General features: G+C 41.1%; 1 protein-coding gene across 8 annotated transcripts in view; it reads left to right on the forward strand.

Moving 5' to 3' along the window:
- The window catches only part of LOC125463699 (cadherin-6-like), a 192978-nt gene that overhangs the window by 107903 nt on the left and 66529 nt on the right, over nucleotides 1–18546 (forward strand). For all 8 annotated transcript variants that reach the window (XM_048555323.2, XM_048555297.2, XM_059651877.1 and 5 more), the window contains 3 exons: nucleotides 12595–12762; nucleotides 17325–17512; nucleotides 17616–17869. In XM_048555323.2, coding sequence (XP_048411280.2) covers nucleotides 12595–12762; nucleotides 17325–17512; nucleotides 17616–17869 — 610 coding nt within the window. The remainder of the gene's footprint in view (nucleotides 1–12594; nucleotides 12763–17324; nucleotides 17513–17615; nucleotides 17870–18546) is intronic.

Raw genomic sequence — 18546 nt, forward strand, 5'->3', positions numbered from 1 at the left:
TTGACTTGCTAGCCGAGCTGGCTTGTTTTTGTTCAGACATTTTGTCACTGTGCTAGGTGACATCATCAGCGGAGCGTCCGATGAAGCGATGTTATTCTACTCTGCTTGGAATTTACACTGTCCGGTCCATTATGGTGAGTACTGTCATTTCCAGTTTTGATCTGTATGGGTTTGTATATGGACGCAATTCTATCTGTTTGTTGATTGCATTACAGGTGGAGAACCATGCCTCTAGGAATTTCCTTATGTGTCTATGTTTGGCTTAAGCTATAGTATAGTAGCCCCATTGTAGCCCAAGCCAAACATTGACATGCATGGGAATTCCAAGAAGCATGGTTCTCCACCCGTAATACTATCAACAAACAGATAGAATTGCACCCCATATACAAACCCATACAGACCAAAACCAGAAATGACACAGCTCACTGGAACAGACCAGACAGTATAAGTTCCAAGCGGAATAAGATAACGTCGCTTCATTGGAGGCTCCACTGATGATGTCACATAGCATGGTGATAAAATGTCTGAACAAAAACAAGCCAGCTCAGCGAGCAAGTCAAAAAGCTCACCCACAACCCGAGATACTGATCTTCGCTAAAGCTTTAAGTTGACACTTTGTCAGTGTCAATTCCCCCTCACTACTCTGTTCCCTACCACCACCACATTTCTTTCAGCTTCCCTCTCTTGTCTTTCTTCCTGCACCATGATGCCATGTTCACTTAACTCCTCTGCCCTACAGTCTCACTTTCACCCAGAGGGGTGGAGAAAAATCTCAATTCTATTTGACGATTACAAAGGCTAAGGCTCCCGTGCTCATGTCTGCCTGAACCAGAGAGTCTCATAGTTAAAAAAAAACAGGACAAGTTAAGGTGGCGATGGAAAACCTGGCATTTGAAAACAGCGCAGGTTGTTTTAGTATTGGAGGAATCTGTCAATATTTCAGATAGATAAATGAGTCATGTAAATGGAATATGGCTTCTGTACAAATGGTCTTTGCCTTCTTTGTGGATATATCACTTCCCAATGTCACCTTTCCCACTGTGTGGCCTGTAATTTTGAAATGTCAGAACTCACAAGGGATTGATGATCCGCTTTTGACCAGCATCACCTTTCAATTATTCAGGACATTACATGTCTGACAATAAAACAGAGCAGATCTCTACAGTATGAGATCAGGAATACCGCACTGCACAGGTCCAATCTTTTAGTAATTCATCTGCCTCAAATACCCTAATGCTAATGGGATTTATGCACAAAATACATTGGATTAGCCTGAATGGAACAGAGAAATGGTGCATTTACTGAGCTGTAATATGATTGCTCAGGGACTTTTGGGTTACAACATGATGAGCTGTTTTGTAGCTTCCAAAGTTGCTCACTTCATCAAATATTAGTGATGAAGAGATTAGCAATGGTTTATATTTGATACTGAAGATTGTGTGTTTCCACAGAAAGGCAGGCAATTTTTTAAGCCTTTATGAATAAACAATGTCTGAAAATGAAGCTAAAATTCTCGACATTCAACATGAAATCCAAAGAAACTAGAGAGACTAGGATCAATACAATCAGCCACCTTTTGCCAATGCAATTGTCAACTTCACCTTGTCTTGAAATTTACCAACATTCACACATGGTGCATGTGAACACAGTAATGTGAGCAGATCTGGATGCCACACTTTAGGACAGATACATTGGCCTAGGAAGGAGTACAACATAGGTTCACAAGAATGGCAACAGCATTCAGGAGTTATAGGGAGAGATTATACAAATCAGGCCTGTTTTCTCTACAATTTAGAAGCATAAGGAGTGATCTGATTGAAGGGAAAGACAGGGTAGATAAAGATAATTTTTTCCACTAGTTGGGGATTCTAGACCGGAGTCCAGAATGAGGGTCAGGCCATTCAGGAGAAGTGTTAGGAAATGCTCCTGCACACAAAGGTTTGGAGATGCTTAGAACTCTCTTCCACAAATGGCAGTAGATGCTGGATGAGTTGCTAATTTTAAATCTGAGATAGTTTCTTTTTATTAAGCAAAGGTATTAAGGGATATGGGTCAAAAGCAGGAAGATGGAGTTAGGCCACAAATCAGCCATAATCTCATCAAGTGGTGAAATAGGCTCTAGAAGTGGAATGGCCTGTTCCTGTTTCAATGTTTTACTTGAGATCTGGATGTGCAAACCTGACCAGAGCTCAACTTCATTTATTTGGACTTGGAAAACTCAATACATTCTCAAAGTCCTTATATATCGGTGTTTTGTAGACTGTTACTTTGGGAGGCAATATTTAAATTCAGAATGCTGACTCACGGCTAGACTTGGTTTCAGAAATTGCAGGAGAAACTAGCCTATTCAAATATTAATTAGCTCCATGACTCAATTATTGATATAGCCTATAGGACTCTATATTCCTCAGCAGTTTACTTTGACTTACTATGAACTATTGTGCATGATAGCAATGCATTTACATGGCACCTAATTAACAGAGTCACACATTTCCAGGCTCTTCACAGAAACAATATCAGATGAAGTTTGACAGTAATCTACACAAAATGATATTAGGATTGCTGGCCCAATGTTCCATCAGAGTGAGAGGATTTTAGAAGCATCCTAAAAATAGGAGACGGCGAGGGAGGTTCTGGAATGTGGGGCTTTGGCATCTAAAGCCATGGTCACCTACTGATGCAGGAATTAAAATCAGGAATGCTCAACAGTCTGGAATTGGAGGAGTTTATAGATCTCAGAGGTCTGTAACACTGGAGGAGACTGTAGAGATAAGGAGATGGATTTTTTTTCTCTCAAATTATGTCTAGCACTCTGGATAAATAGATTATTTAATTCCATTAATCCATCTTGCTGCTTGTAAGAATTTGACCTCTTGCAGCTCCATGTCCCCAAACCCCTCCCATACAGAAAAGTCACTTCTGGCTGGCTGAGTGAAAGGCATCACTGACACTGAAGCTGTGGTAAAACCCCAGGTATCACGTTTCCAAGCTGCTAGATCTTTTCAGCTAATGTTGACCGCATGAGTGGATAAGTACTGAGGGAGTAATAGGATCAAAAAATTGAGAGCAAAATAAAAATGACAGCTTATTTTAGTCAAGTTGCAACATTGGATGTGCTGTCGCAGACAGTATTCTGAAAAGTAGGTCATTGTGGCTCTCTTAAAAAAAAGACCAAAAAATATCCTGGGAACTGATAATAATTTCAGTGTTTTACAAAGCTGCATTCTTAAAAACCCAGTTAGCTAATTCACCCCTGTAATTAATAGGCTGTCTTCATGGTGGAAAGAGTGCAACTGGGAGAGAGGAGTGCAATAAATAAATGATCATTATCGTTTGTAAATTAAAGCATCTCTGTTTTTGCATACTATATGTGTGGCATCCTGTGCAAGAGGAGATACTTCTCAAGAAGCAAAATGCTGTCTAATTGTAAGATGTTCAGTCGATTGCTGAGATCTGTGTGTGGTGAGGCTGAACTAATTCACCTGGAGGGACTGAAATTTCTCAGCAGTTCAGTTGCTGTCCTGCTATGAAACCCCCTGAGGTAACAGACTGGCCTTTTGTTAAGAACTGGAGCTTCCATATGTTCCTAACAAGACAGGTGCAATCAGGGTGGAGTTACTACAAGGGGTCTAATGCTTTGAGTGCACTGGACCGAATTAACACATCACAGCCTCTAGGGTTATATGGATTGGTGCCACCAGATAACATCCAGGCCAGTGAGGTTAATAAGAAAGCAAAATCAGTCTGGCTGTGAAAACAGCTCTTGGTTTGATGTGGTCTGCACTTTACCTCTCCAAACCTATTACACCTTCAATATTCCTTAATGAGTACAACACCGACATGTATTTGTGTCGCAGATTTACTCTACAAAGTGATACACTCTGCTTCACACCGTGATTATCAATCAATTTATTTTTTAATTCATCCTCAGCAAGTTTTGCTCAGTGGCAAATTATTGCCCGTCCCCAAGTTACAGTTAAGAGTCAGCCGTATTAGTGTAGGTATGGAGTCCACTTGTAGGACTTCCCTAATGCTCTGTATGTGCAAGCCTGACCAAAACTCAACATCATCTACTTGTACTTGGAAATCTCAAAATATTCTCAAAACCCTTATATATTGGTATTTTGTAGGCTGTTACTTTGTTTCCTTCTGTAAAGGATATTAGTGAACCAGATGGTATCCCTGACAATCATTTCATGGCCATCATTGGACATATTATCACAGATTTTTATTGAATTCAAATTCCAATATCTGCCAAAAAGAGATTTGAGCCTTGGTATCCAGAACATTGCCTGGGTTAGTATATGAAAAGTCTAGTTATAATATCACTGGGCTGTCACCACTGCTTTCAATAGTGGCCCTGCATCGAGTTGCTATGACCAGTGACCAAGAGGTCAGTTTTAAGGAGGGTCCTAAAAGAGGGAAAAGAGGTTGAACTTTGGAGAAGTTTCTGGAAGGAATTCAGAGCTCATGATCTCAACAGATGAAGATACATTTGCTACTGGTTGAGTGATTATAGTCACAGTACAGAAGAGACCATAATTGGAGGAACACACATATATTGCTGGACAGCAGGGCTTAACAAGACTACAGAGATGAAATGGGGCCAAAAGCTTCTTTGAAAATTACTTTAAAAATTTATTGAACTATTTATTAGCTTGATCGATGCACCCACATCAGTTTATTAATAAGTTGATTTTTTTAACAATGAAACCTATTAAAACATGGCCCCTGTGCACATCATGAGAAAATAAGTTCCACTTGAAGAGCCTCTTCAAAAAGTAGAAATTTGAGTCATGTTTAATATACCCTTCTGTTTAAAATTCCATGATCCCTTAAGTTGCTTAGGGTAGTTTCAATGATTGCACTGAAAATAAAAAGAGTGCACATTATTGGGCTATAAGTGTGGGTTGGTGATGGCTGTCAGGGAAACAATTTTCCTCGAGCATTGATGAATTCACCTGCAGAAGGGCTGTTGTGGCCTGATGGTAACAGGAATAACCAATTTAAGTTAGTCAGTGAAGTTTGTAACATGACTCACGTGGGATTTACTGGAAGGAGAGGCACACATTCATACACGTGGCTGCACCTTCTGCAAAAAAAAACCATGATTAAGCCTTGTACTTTTTATGAATTACTTAGCAACCTATCATACCCCATGGGAAACTGCGGCATTGAACAGCCTTCAGATATGGCTTCCCAAGCAGTTTCTCCTGTAGTATACTCCTGTAAAATTGTTGGAAATTAGGTATTCTTGCATTTGTTCAGATGAGTGTAAGATGAGAAGGGGTTTCGTTAATAACCAGGCCTGCTCCTTTGAAACTTAGCCATGTTGTTGATTCTCTGTTGGTTTGGAACATTTCCTGGTTGAAGAGGTCAAACAAGGGGGCAGTTATTGATTTCGATGTGATACAACTTCCCAGAAAATTCTTGCTGCATTGTCGAATATTTTTGATAAGACATCTGAACAGTAAAACTTTGCAACAAAACCAGGCAATCCAATGTTGCGAGCTGGAATATCCTCCAGTATATGGCTGCTACAATAGAGAGGAATCAATGAAGTGGGCAGGCTTACTTATTCATTCTTGATAAGCAACCCCACCACTCCTCCCTGCATCTTCACAATCAGTAAATGCCTTGGAAAGACAAAACTAGGAAAACTAGCTAACCTTGTGATCAGAGATAATGGGAACTGCAGATGCTGGAGAATCCAAGACAATAAAATGTGAGGCTGGATGAACACAGCAGGCCCAGCAGCATCTCAGGAGCACAAAAGCTGACGTTTTGGGCCTAGACCCTTCATCAGAGAGGGGGATGGGGTGAGGGTTCTGGAATAAATAGGGAGAGAGGGGGAGGCGGACCGAAGATGGAGAAAAAAGAAGATAGGTGGAGAGGAGAGTATAGGTGGGGAGTTAGGGAGGGGATAGGTCAGTCCAGGGAAGATGGACAGGTCAAGGAGGTGGGATGAGATTAGTAGGTAGGAAATGGAGGTGCGACTTGAAGTGGGAGGAGGGTATAGGTGAGAGGAAGAACAGGTTAGGGAGGCGGGAACAAGCTGGGCTGGTTTTGGGATGCAGTGGGGGAGGGGACGAGCTGGGCTGGTTGTGTGGTGCAGTGGGGGGAGGGGACGAACTGGGCTGGTTTTGGGGTGCAGTGGGGGGAGGGGAGATTTTGAAGCTTGTGAAGTCCACATTGATACCATTGGGCTGCAGGGTTCCCAGGCGGAATATAAGTTGCTGTTCCTGCAACCTTCGGGTGGCATCATTGTGGCACTGCAGGAGGCCCATGATGGACATGTCATCTAAGGAATGGGAGGGGGAGTTAAAATGGTTCATGACTGGGAGGTGCAGTTGTTTATTGCGAACCGAGTGGAGGTGTTCTGCAAAGCGATCCCCAAGCCTCCACTTGGTTTCCCCAATGCAGAGGAAGCCACACCGGGTAGAATGGATACAGTAGACCACATTGGCAGATGTGCTGGTGAACATCTGCTTAATATGGAAAGCCATCTTGGGGCCTGGGATAGGGGTGAGGGAGGAGGTGTGGGGGCAAGTGTAGCACTTCCTGCGGTTGCCCCCGCCTAAACCGCCCCAAGAGGATCCCCTTCGTTCTCACATACCACCCCACCATCCTCCGGATACAACGCATCATCCTCCGACACTTCCGCCATCTACAACTGACCCCACCACCCAAGACATTTTTCCATCCCCACCCTCGTCTGCTTTCCGGAGAGATAACTCTCTCCATGACTCCCTTGTTCGCTCCACACTGCCCTCCAACCCCACCACACCCGGCACCTTCCCCTGCAACCGCAGGAGGTGCTACATTTGCCCCCACACCTCCTCCCTCCCCTCATCCTAGGCCCAAAGAAGACTTTCCATATAAGCAGATGCTCACCTGCTCTTCTGCCAATGTGGTATACTGTATCCACTGTACCCGGTGTGGCTCCCTCTACATTGGGGAAACCAAGTGGAGGCTTGGGGATCACTTTGCAGAGTACCTCCGCTCAGTTCGCAATAAACAACTGCACCTCCGAGCCGCGAACCATTTTAACTCCCCCTCCCATTCCTCAGACGACATGTCCATCATGGGCCTCCTGCAGTGCCACAATGATGCCACTCGAAGGTTGCAGGAACAGTAACTCATATTCCACTTGGGAACCCTGCAGCCCAATGGCATCAATGTGGGCTTCACAAACTTCAAAATCTCCCCTTCCCCCACTGCATCCCAAAACCAGCCCAGCTTGTTCCCGCCTCCCTAACCTGTTCTTCCTCTCACCTATCCCCTCCTCCCACCTCAAGCCGCACCTCCATCTCCTACCTACTAACCTCATCCCACCTCCTTGACCTGCCCATCTTCCCTGGACTGACCTATCCCCTCCCTACCTCCCCACTTATACTCTCCTTTCCACCTATCTTCTTTTCTCTCCATCTTCGGTCCGCCTACCCCTCTCTCCTTATTTATTCCAGAACCCTCTCCCCATTCTCCTCTCTGATGAAGGGTCTAGGCCCCAAACGTCAGCTTTTGTGCTCCTGAGATGCTGCTTGGCCTGCTGTGTTCATCCAGCTTCACACTTTGTTGTCTTGTTAAACTAGCTAATCTTCCTGTATCCAAAACAGAAAATGCAGGAAAAGTGGAAACTTGATCAGATGGGCCAAGGAGCCGAAGAGTGGTAATGGAGTTTAATTTAGACAAGTGTGAGGTGTTACATTTTGGTAAGGGAAATCAGGCAGGACTTATGCAGTTAATGGCAGGGCCCTGGGGCATGTTGCTAAACAAAGGTACCTTGGTGTGCAGATTCATAGCTCCTTGAAGGTGGAATAACAATAGACAAGGATAGTGACGAAGACATTTGGCACACTTTCCTTCACTGGTCGAAACATTGAGTATCGGAATTGGGATATCATGTTACGGCTATACAGGACATTGGTTAGGCCCCATTTCGAATTCTGCATTTAATTCTGGACTCCCAGGGGTCTTTAGGGAAGATGTTGTTAAGCTTGAAAGAGTTCAGAAAAGATTTACAAGGATGTTGCCGTGATTGGAGGGTTTAAGCTATCGGGAGAAGCTGGATAAGCTGGGAGTTTTTTTTCTGGAGCGCCAGAGGCTGAGCAATGACCTTATTGAGGTTTATAAAATCATGAGGATCATGGATAGGGTGAATATCCAAGGTCTTCTCCCCAGAGTAGGGAAGTCTAAAATTAGAGATGCATAGGTTTAACGTGTGTGGGGAAAGGGACATAAGGGATTTTTTCATGCAGAGGGTGGTGCATGTATGAATCAAGCTGCCAGAAGAATTGGTGGAGGTGGGTACATTTATTACATTTAAAAGGATGTGAATAGGTACCCGAATAAGAGGTATTTCATGGCAAATGGCATTAGAGCAGTTTCGGATATCAGATTGACATGGATAAGTTGGATTGTAGGATCTTTCTCCATGCTGTATAACTCTACGACTCTAAATACACATTCTCTGTATTCAGCTATTTTAATGACTTTCCCGCAATGTTGACATCTAGTACTGTCAGTTCATTGATCAGTTCTGACATTTTAGGGACAATTTTAATCAAATGAGCCTAGTGGGAAACTCACAGGGATCACGTATAATGCCAATTAGGAACAAATTTAACTCCATCCTGTTGGTCAGGAAACTGAGGAGGTTGGGAGCAATGTCAGTTTCACAGACACATGATTTTACTCTCCAATAAAGTTGTTATGAAAGCTTTGAATTTCACCATTTTTATTGACTTGAGTTTGAAGGTTTGCAGAGATGCCTGAAACTTTTTTTAAGTGTCAATGAAAATCTTTGGAATTTATTTTTTAGAAGGCTTTTCTTGGAAAACACACAGTTTTGTTAGTCTCTGTTGCTTAAAACTTTTCCTTCGAACTTTTCTTATCCTTCTTTTTTTTAATGGCTGTTCCATTTGAACAAGGTTGGAGATTGTTTTGGATTTTCCTTTGGACACCAACCAGCTGAAGGAGAAGGGGCTTCCCGGCTCAGCTCTCCTGTTGCTGGAATAGCACCTTTCTCGTTCCAGTGTGGGACCTGCAGCCCTGGTCCTCACAGTAGAGGCCTCACAGTAGAGGCCTTTGAAAAGATTCGCTGATGTTCCCTGAACAACTGAACCATCAAAGAACCCCAGCGACAACTATATGTGTCAAATTCCACCTGTGTTTGTGCACTGGAATATCAGATCGACAGCCATTGGAACACCTCGAACCTTATCTTTTCTGCCATAAAGACCAAAGCCTTATGGATAGAAATTGTTTTTATTCCTTTTTACCGTGTGTGTGTGTGTGTGTGTGTGTGTGTGTGTGTGTGTGTTGTGTGTGTGTGTGTGTGTGTGTCCGTCCTTGGGTCATTTATGGAGGCAAATATTTGTATTTTGATATTACATCTTAAATGTGTTGCACAGCTTAAAGCAATAACTGTGTGTTTGTGGAAGAAACCTAGTTGATGGCAACTTTCTATTTTAAGTCTATGACAAAGGAAGGACTTGGCCCTACTGGAAGCCTAGTGAAGCAATTATGCCGAAGTTGTGATTCTTGGAGTGGTGAGACAGAAAATGTATGCCTCCCATTTCAATCATAATAATGACCATGAGAAACATTGGGCAAATATAAAATCAATGTTCACCTCCCACATCCCCCGCAGTAGAGGTTCACTCTGTGGTTGATGCTAGAATGATATAAAATGAATAATGTTAGCCAAACCTGAAAAATACATAAATAAATCAAAGCTAACTCCAGAGTAATGCTGTAAGCTTTAAAGTCAGAGTAAGAAAGAGATTAGTTCCCTCAATAGATGGATTAGAAATATATGAGAGAACTGCACCACTATTCCAAGGGGAAACTGGCCCTATGTAAAGTCAGAATACCGAAATGCTTTGGAGCTGGGGATGGTGCATATTGCTCTTTTTTGCTCCCTAACCCACTGGGAAGATTAAAGGTGAATTGAGGGAGAATATTCTTATTCAACATGTGACCAGATCTTGAAGTCCATTGCCTGAAATTATTGGAGATACAGAAAACCCTTCCATTGGACTTGGATGTGTACTCAGATGAATTATACAGAGTGATACACCAAGAAGTCACAAAGGGATTAGGTTGGTTGATTCATGGACACAATGGGTTGAAATAGCCTTTGTCTGATCTGTACATTTTCAATGTTATTTTTAAGCTCTCTGGGGGACAGCAACAACTGAAAGGTGATGTTTAGCATAATCTGAGTGTCAGCTATCTCTAAGACCAGCAGCCTAGAGCAACTCTCAACGGTCTAAGTTCAATGACATAAGGTTACAGCAAAAACAAACAACTTGGGAAACATGTGGCCAACAAGATAAAAACTGTGAGAAATGCAAAACAGCCAGGTGACTCCTCATTGGTTTTACACCATTGTAGAAGATTAGGGTCCATTCTGAAGGACAAGCAACATTCCAAATAAAAAGGAGGTTACAATTCTGAAACCATTTAAGAAATACACAGATACCCACACTGGCATATGTCATCTTAGGTTCTCCTTTGACTGGATGTACAACAATGGGATACAATATCTTTCCTCTAAGTGTTTTGTGATCACACTTGTACCCTACCAGAGGAAAAAATGCTGTTGTGTTTGCCAGTGAGTGGTCAGCATTGTCCCTTAATGTGTTATCTGTTGAGAAATAACATGGAGAAATAGATGAATATGATGTTAGTCTAGCATGAGTCATTAGCAAGGCATTCTGCCAAGCAAGATTTGCTATTTTCATGTACTTTGTTGAGCAAAGAAATTTTTTTTTGGATTTATTTGAGCTGTTCCCATAGGTGTATCAATTTACATTTATTTGGATAGAGCAATGTGGGATATAAAAAGACACTCCAATGATAAACCAAGACTTAGAAAAAGGGGATTAGGTTAACTCTTGAATGACAAGCGCAGAAATGGTAACTGAACAGCCTTCATTTGGTCTTTAAATTTTCAATGTTTTTTAAAGGAGACTGATAGCTCTATGGAGGACAGCAATGACTGAAAGATGGTGCTTAACATAATCTGAGTGTCAGTAATCTCTAAATCCAGGAGTCTAGTGCACCAATTTTAAATGGCCTAACTTCAGTGATACTCTGTTAATGCTGGAGCATTTGCTGTGGTTTCTACCTGGTGATCTGAAGGTGCTGTCTCATGTTTGGAGTGTTTCTGCACAGGCACCAACTGTTCTCCAACAACTCACCAATGCAACCGTTCTTTTTAGTCTAAGCAAGCACAGCAAAGGCTTAAAGTTCTGAAAGCCAATGCCACTCATAGGGCATCCACACTGGAAGTGGAGGCTGTCAAAAAATTATGCACTTGGCATGGAGTTTTCATTAGGTTTTGCTAGGTTTTTTTTCATCCCCAATCTATCAAGCCGTTGCAGGTGAGTGCAGAATTCCATATATACATAATGTCCAGTGCAAAGAGTGTCTGTGGTCTGTTAGCATGAATTTTAAAAGCATCTCATTAGAAAATGCCCTGCTCATAAAAACGGCAATACCCAGAGTGACTCACACATGTGGCAAGGTTCTACTCATTGAACCAACCTGTGACTTTAGAGCAGATGCTCCAAATAAATTTGCACATATTTTTAGTGCTGTGACATTTGACAGTAATGATTTTAAAAATATTCAAATGTTAAACCTCCACATCTGGTTACTCTATGCCAATGTAACTCTAGATAAATGTCATACATACATCTATAAATGGTACTATGTGAGTTTTAAAGCAAAGGGACAGACTCTTGTTTATAATGAAAGATTATTGGAGAAGGGGATGGTATGCAGGGTTAAAGAGTTGAGGTTAAAATCAGGTTAGTCATAAGCTCAGTGAATGGTGGAACAGGCTCAAAGGGCCAAGAATTTCCTTTTTATCCTTCTTCGTAATTTCAGTTGTCCACAAGAAATGGCCATGAGACCATGATTTTAAATAAAAATGCTTTTTCTTGTGGTTAACCTATTAGCTGCTCTATTAATCAAGCTGCACCAAGTCACCGGCCTTGTATGTATCTCTAGGATTATCTTTTAGTCTCTTAATGAGTGGAATGACACAGGCAATGCAAAGATTATTTTACTATGGCTACCATTGTGTGCATTCTTCAAAAATGGCCAGAATCGTTGGCAATTTCCATTTCACAGTCTGTCCTGATTCTGCCCTTACAACGTAACCATTAAAAAGCATCTGTCAGTTATAATAAATCTGGCTGAATTTATTCTCCTTCCAAGCCCAGCAATGTCGTAATCAATCTCAACATCATACAGTCAGCTTGGCTGAAATTGATTCATGCAAAAGAGATCAGAAATCAAAATTACGACCCTGTCGTAATCAGCAAAGTTAGCAATTTGAACCTTCTGTGAGCTAGATTTTGCTGGTTAGGCTAACATGCTGCTTTGCTGTTTCACACCATGGTTTAGTGATTACTACAGAGATGTTTGTAATTTTTCAGACAATGTAAGATGCTGACTAAGACTTCAGTGGTTGAAAAAGAGTAAAAGTTCCCAAGAATTTGTTTTCTTTTTCTGCTGTTTTATTATTTCCCTGCAACTCTGATTAATTTGATTTACTTTTGTCCTTGTGGGTTATTGTAGGTATTATTCGGACAGCTTTACCAAACATGGACAGAGAAGCAAAGGAGCAGTATCAAGTGATCATCCAGGCAAAGGACATGGGTGGACAGATGGGAGGATTATCAGGCACAACGTCTGTAAACATCACCCTCACTGATGTCAATGACAATCCTCCCAGATTTCCTCAAAGTGAGTTATAGTTAATGATTTACAGCCAAATTTAGATCCATAATTTATCGGTATGTAGCATTTATGAATAAAAGCATAAACCTATTTGATCACCATTTTATCCCAAATGAGTCCAGTTTCTACAGAGTCTGGACTATTACTGTTCAAATAATGTTCCCTTCCAACGTGGAAGAGATCCATTTGTGAGATTTACATAAAGCGGATTAAAACAAAGAGTTCTGAAAATATTAAATCCATCATTTACTAACTGCCCACACACATCATCGAAAATTCAGTCAGAGAACAAATAAAAATGAGAGCATATTGAAAAAATAGGTTTTGATTATTCAAAAATATATAAGCATAGATACTTAAATTGTATTCTATGAAGCATTCCTTAGATGGAATGGATGCATGAGAATAGGTTGTTTGGTTATGTGGGTTGGAGTGGAAGCAGAAAGCCATGCCTACTGTAAGAATTGGTTGTCTGATGACCTTTTAAAGTTTTAAGAATGCAAAATTCCCCTGGTTACAAGCACTCAATGTCTCAGTAAATTGTATCTGCTAACATTGTTTTGGCCAAGTGAGAATAAAGGAATGCATTGATACTTTCTAGTCCTATGACTCCAACAATCACAGCATAGATTTAAATATTTTATCCGGTATCTGGTCTAGCCAATTATTTATTTTATCCACATTAAGTTCAAAATAGAAAGATTCATCAATCAGGTTTCTTTAATAGGCAACACAATTATTAATTTCTTATAAAAACAAGACTTATTTGACAAAGATGCAGCACAGTGTCTCAGTGGTCAGCCTCACAGTGCCAGGAACCTGCGTTCGATCCCACCTTCAGGTGACTATTCTCCCCGTGTCTGCATGGGTTTTCTCTGGTTGTACTGGTTTCTTTCAACGGTCCAAAGATGTGCACATTAAGTGGGTTGTCCATGCTAAATTACCCATACCATCCAGGGAAATGTAACCGAGGTGGATTACCCATGGGAAATGCAGGGTTTTAGGGATATGGTAAGGAGGCGAGTCTGGGTGGGATGCTCTTCGGAGGGTCGGTGTGGACTTGATGGGCCAAATGGCTTACTTCCACACTGTGGAGACTCTATGCAAAACTGACTAACACAAAGTTTGAAATATGACTGTATCCATGTTTACCTTTCTAAATAACCCCAATACATGCATGTTCCTACACTCATACACAGACTAGACGAGCACACACAGACTACATGCATGTACCACACACTCTTTCTCACACACACACACACACACACACACACACACACACGCACACACACACATTTACACTCTAGACACACAAACACTCTCGACACAGGCAACACATGTACTCACAAGTTTAAGAAAGAAACAAGGAAACTTTCTCTGAAGAAATTAACTTTGGAAAAAAAAGTCTTGGCCAAAATCATTGTTAAACTTTGGAAAATAAAAGGATAGGATATGAAATGTTTCAGATTGCTTTCAGTCTGGGGTTCTTTTACACAACAGGTGACTGGAAACCAACTGTTATCACAGGCAGTTGTCTTTCTAGGATCTTTTCAGACAAAGTTTATTCAAGATTTTGAGAGGAAATCTTTTAGAAGTCTTCCAGGGAGAAAAGTCATTTTAGCTTTTCAACTATCACACACAACTCTCAAAAGGGTCTCTTAGAAAATTTGCAAAAGCTGAGCTGGGGGTCTTATCTGTCCACAGGCTACATCCAACATGAACTCCAAAAATATCAAATAGCCACATTCCCAAGAGTCATAATCTCATTCATATGACTTCCAGAAAGTTTGAGCAGTTAGCTGAAGTCACCTGACTTACAGTAAGTGTTTTTTTTTAAATGTGTTCCACAATGTTCCTTCAATGAGTTGTAAAAATAAAGGTCCTGGTGCCTTCACAAGATCTCAAATGAACTAATTTTCACAGCCCCCTCATAAACCAATAATGGAAGCCTACCAAGCAACATAAATAAGATCTTTTCAAATGGCCATTATCTCGCCAAAGTGACAGCGTAGGACTGTTGCTCTGTTAGTACAATCAGGCCTGATGAGAATTTGAGAGAAAGCGTGAAATCCACAAATCTAAAATAAGTTAGCTGGATGAAGGCAGTAAGGTATCCTTTTGAGAATGAGCAAAGATGATCCCAGATAGTTGAGATCTAGAGCATGGGGTTAGACACTGAATCCCAGGTATGTTGAGCTGGAAAATTGACATTAGATAACCACCAGTTCTCAAAATTAATTAATGAAAAGAACAGCCATGAAGGGAAAACCATACCTCAGGATGAGGGGTGGGGCCAAACCATGACAGCTTTGGCTTAACATATTTTTCAACCTGAAAGGGTTGAAGAAATGGATAAGGGCAGACGCTGGAGACCAGAGTGTATTCTTGATCCAATTCAAGGCCACTGAACCTTCACACTTGTCATACGTCATATGTGGACTGTGTCTGTTAGGATGCTGTGTGGAGTTTGGACTTTTGCTTCTCAATGATCTATTCTAAAGTTCTCCTGGAACCCCTCAACCACTCTTTGTCAGCCACCTTTGACCCTTGATGAAAGTTTCAAATGTATATGCCCCAGTAATGCAAACAAACAACGTGAATGGTAGTTTTGCTTCTCCTCCCCAACCACCAACAGATGGTAACAAGGCAGTAGCGCCGTGCCATTTTCCCTGATGTTAACCTCACTGACTTGGACACCAGCCTGAAGTCAATGACATTGGAGTCAAACTGACGTGATTTTCCACTGGACAAAACCTGTCAAGATCAGTGAGCAGAAAAAGGCAAGCAGAGATCCAACAAGATCACCTTTACCAAAAATTAAATCTGATTTATTTCCTGTTGTGGGCTCGGATGATCACGGTTGTTGCTTTGGGAGTCCACAACACTTACCCGGATTGCTCTGAATCTTGTGTCCTCTCTTCCTAAAATCAATGGATTCAAACTATGTTGGGCATGTTCCCGTCGGACCGTAAAGATAGTGCTCCCAATGGTATCCCAGTTCCTTATCGAGCAGTTATACGCTAATAAAGCCCTGTCAGTAACACCGTCCAAACTCCCCTGCCATTTCTGTGCAGTCAGAAAACTCACTTTTGCAGTCTCTCAACTGGCAATACAAACAGGCAGCAATGTAGAATCAAAACATGCAATGGTTTCTGAAAACATATTTCCCTGGAATCTTTCCTTTTTAAGAAGAAAATACTTTTCATCTGTAATAAAACAAAGAAATGCAGATGCTGGAGATCTGAAACAACCAAAATCAGAAAGTTCTGGAAAAACTCAGCAGGTCCGGCAGCATCTATGGAGAGAGAAACAGAGTCAACATTTTAGGAGTAGTGACCCTTCTTCAGAACTGGATAAATATTATTCAAATAGTTAACATTAACTCACTCTCACGTTTGTACATTTTCCTTTCATACCCTTTTACCACTTCACATCTAATGGTAATATCAGGAAATTGAATTTGGTTAAAAAGTAAATGTGAAGATACTAAATTATCAATAAACTAATTATGAAGTTGATGATTATTGTGAAATCCCAGCTAGTTCATGAAAGGATCTTATCTTTTCTGGCTATATTCTCATGCGTGTTTGATAATTAACTGGCTCAGTGGCTAATTAAGTCTTTCACATCCAACAAGCATCTTCAGAGGAAGACTTACCAAAATCTTCTCAAGTCAAGTAATGGTGACAACAACTTGGCAATAAACTTTAAAAAGGGCAACTTGTTTTTAGAAAAGCACAATGATTAACAATAATGAACTGGAGCTGAGCACATTAAATCGATCTGTGTCATTGTCCTCTCATTGCTAATTTAACATTTTGTTACATAAGTCGTGCTGTTAAGTATTTGCTTCTGACACTCCATGAATATGTCTCAATGAAGTTGGTTAGCTCAGTCAGCTGGCCAGCTGAGGAGTGATGCTGACAGAGACAGTAGGAACTACAGATGCTAGAGAATCTGAGGCAACAAGGTGTAGAGCTGGATGAACACAGCAAGCCAAGCAGCATCAGAGAAGCAGGAAGGCTAACATTTCAGCCTAGACCCTTAGGCCCGAAGCGTCAGCTTTCCTGCTCCTCTGATGCTGCTTGGCCTGCTGTGTTCATCCACCTCCACACCTGGTTGTCTCAGTGACGCTGACAGCCTGTGTTCAATTCCTGTGCTGGTTCAGGTTACTATAAAGGACTCTCCTTCTCAACCTCTCCCTGTGCCTGAGGTGTGGTGATCTTCAGGTTAAACTACTGTTCGTTGTCTTTCTCTAATTAGAGGGTAAACCTTTGGGCCTGTTAGACTATGACAATATTATCTTTACTCCTCAATGGGCCATCATTTGTATCAATTGAAACTGAAGAGTTTTTGAGATTCTTAAGAGGATCAGCCCTTTTGAAATACCTGTCACCTTTCCAATTACAACCCTTTGTTCAGCCAACTTTTATATTTGATTCAATATGCTTTTCAATGTAGACCAGCCACTCATTGTACACACTAGCTCGTACACATCTGTGAGTGCTATTGGAGTGTAAGCCACAGTAATATCTGATGGTGTAAACCAGAATGTCCTGTCTCTCCAGGTGTATACCAAATGACTGTCAAGGAGTCTTCCCAAGAAGGCACGACTGTTGGCAGAATTAAAGCTTATGATGCAGATATTGGAGAGAATGCAGAAATAACTTACCAGATCATTGACGGAGATGGCATGAATATGTTTGACATTACTACAGACAAGGCCACACAAGAGGGCATCGTGCTTGTCAAAAAGGTGCAGGCATTGTCAATAACCTTCTCTCTCTGGCATTTCTCCAGTCTCCATTTTGGTTTTTTTTTGAAACCAGATGATCTAAAACTTTGTTCTTTGAGTGCAGATGTTGGACTACGAGAGCAAGAAAAGCTATACCTTAAAGGTCGAGGCAATGAACAGTCGACTTGATCCACGATTCCTTTACCTGGGTCCGTACAAAGATACAGCCACTGTGAGGATTGCTGTTGAAGATGTGGATGAGCCTCCAGTATTCAGTAGACCCTTTTACTTGTTAGATGTATATGAAGACATTGATGTGGGGACTATCATCGGTACCATAACTGCACAGGATCCTGATGCATCTCATAGCTTGATTAGGTAAGCTTTACCATCTTTTTAGATTGTAAGATGTCCACATTACAGGACAGGAAACTAAGAAATTGTAGCGATGTGGCTCTGTTAATTAATAATGGTATTATCACAATAGACAGTGATGTCCTGAATTTAGGAAACCAGGACATAGAAGTAATTTGGAATAGAGATAAAGGCAAGAATTCACTTCTGTCAGTGTATACAGGCCCCTAATACTAACTACATGGTAGCTGGGGTTTAAGGTTTGAAATAGTGGGAGCTTTCCAGAAAGTTACATCAATAATCTTAGGGCATTTTAATCTATGTTTACCCTGGAAAACTCAGATGGACAAAGACGAAGAGTTTGTGGAATGATTTTGGGACAATGCATTAGAACTATGTATGTTGGAGCCAATGAGAGAGCAGACTATGTAAGACTCAATGTTGTGTCAGGAGATATAATAACTCATGACAATACTCCTAGGTAATAGTGGTCATTATAGGATTTCATTTTGCATTTAGTTTGCGAGAGAGAGCGAAGAGCAGTCCAAGATAGTATTTTAAACTTAAGTAAGGGCCATTATGAATGTATGAATGCAGGATTAGCAAAATTGATTAGACAAACTAGGTTAAATGATTAGCCATTTGCAATGGCAGACATTTAAGGGGACACTTCATAGTACACAGAATAGATATATTCCAAT

This window comes from Stegostoma tigrinum, chromosome 2 (genome assembly GCF_030684315.1).
Source record: "Stegostoma tigrinum isolate sSteTig4 chromosome 2, sSteTig4.hap1, whole genome shotgun sequence".
In the NCBI taxonomy this organism is placed as follows: domain Eukaryota; kingdom Metazoa; phylum Chordata; class Chondrichthyes; order Orectolobiformes; family Stegostomatidae; genus Stegostoma; species Stegostoma tigrinum.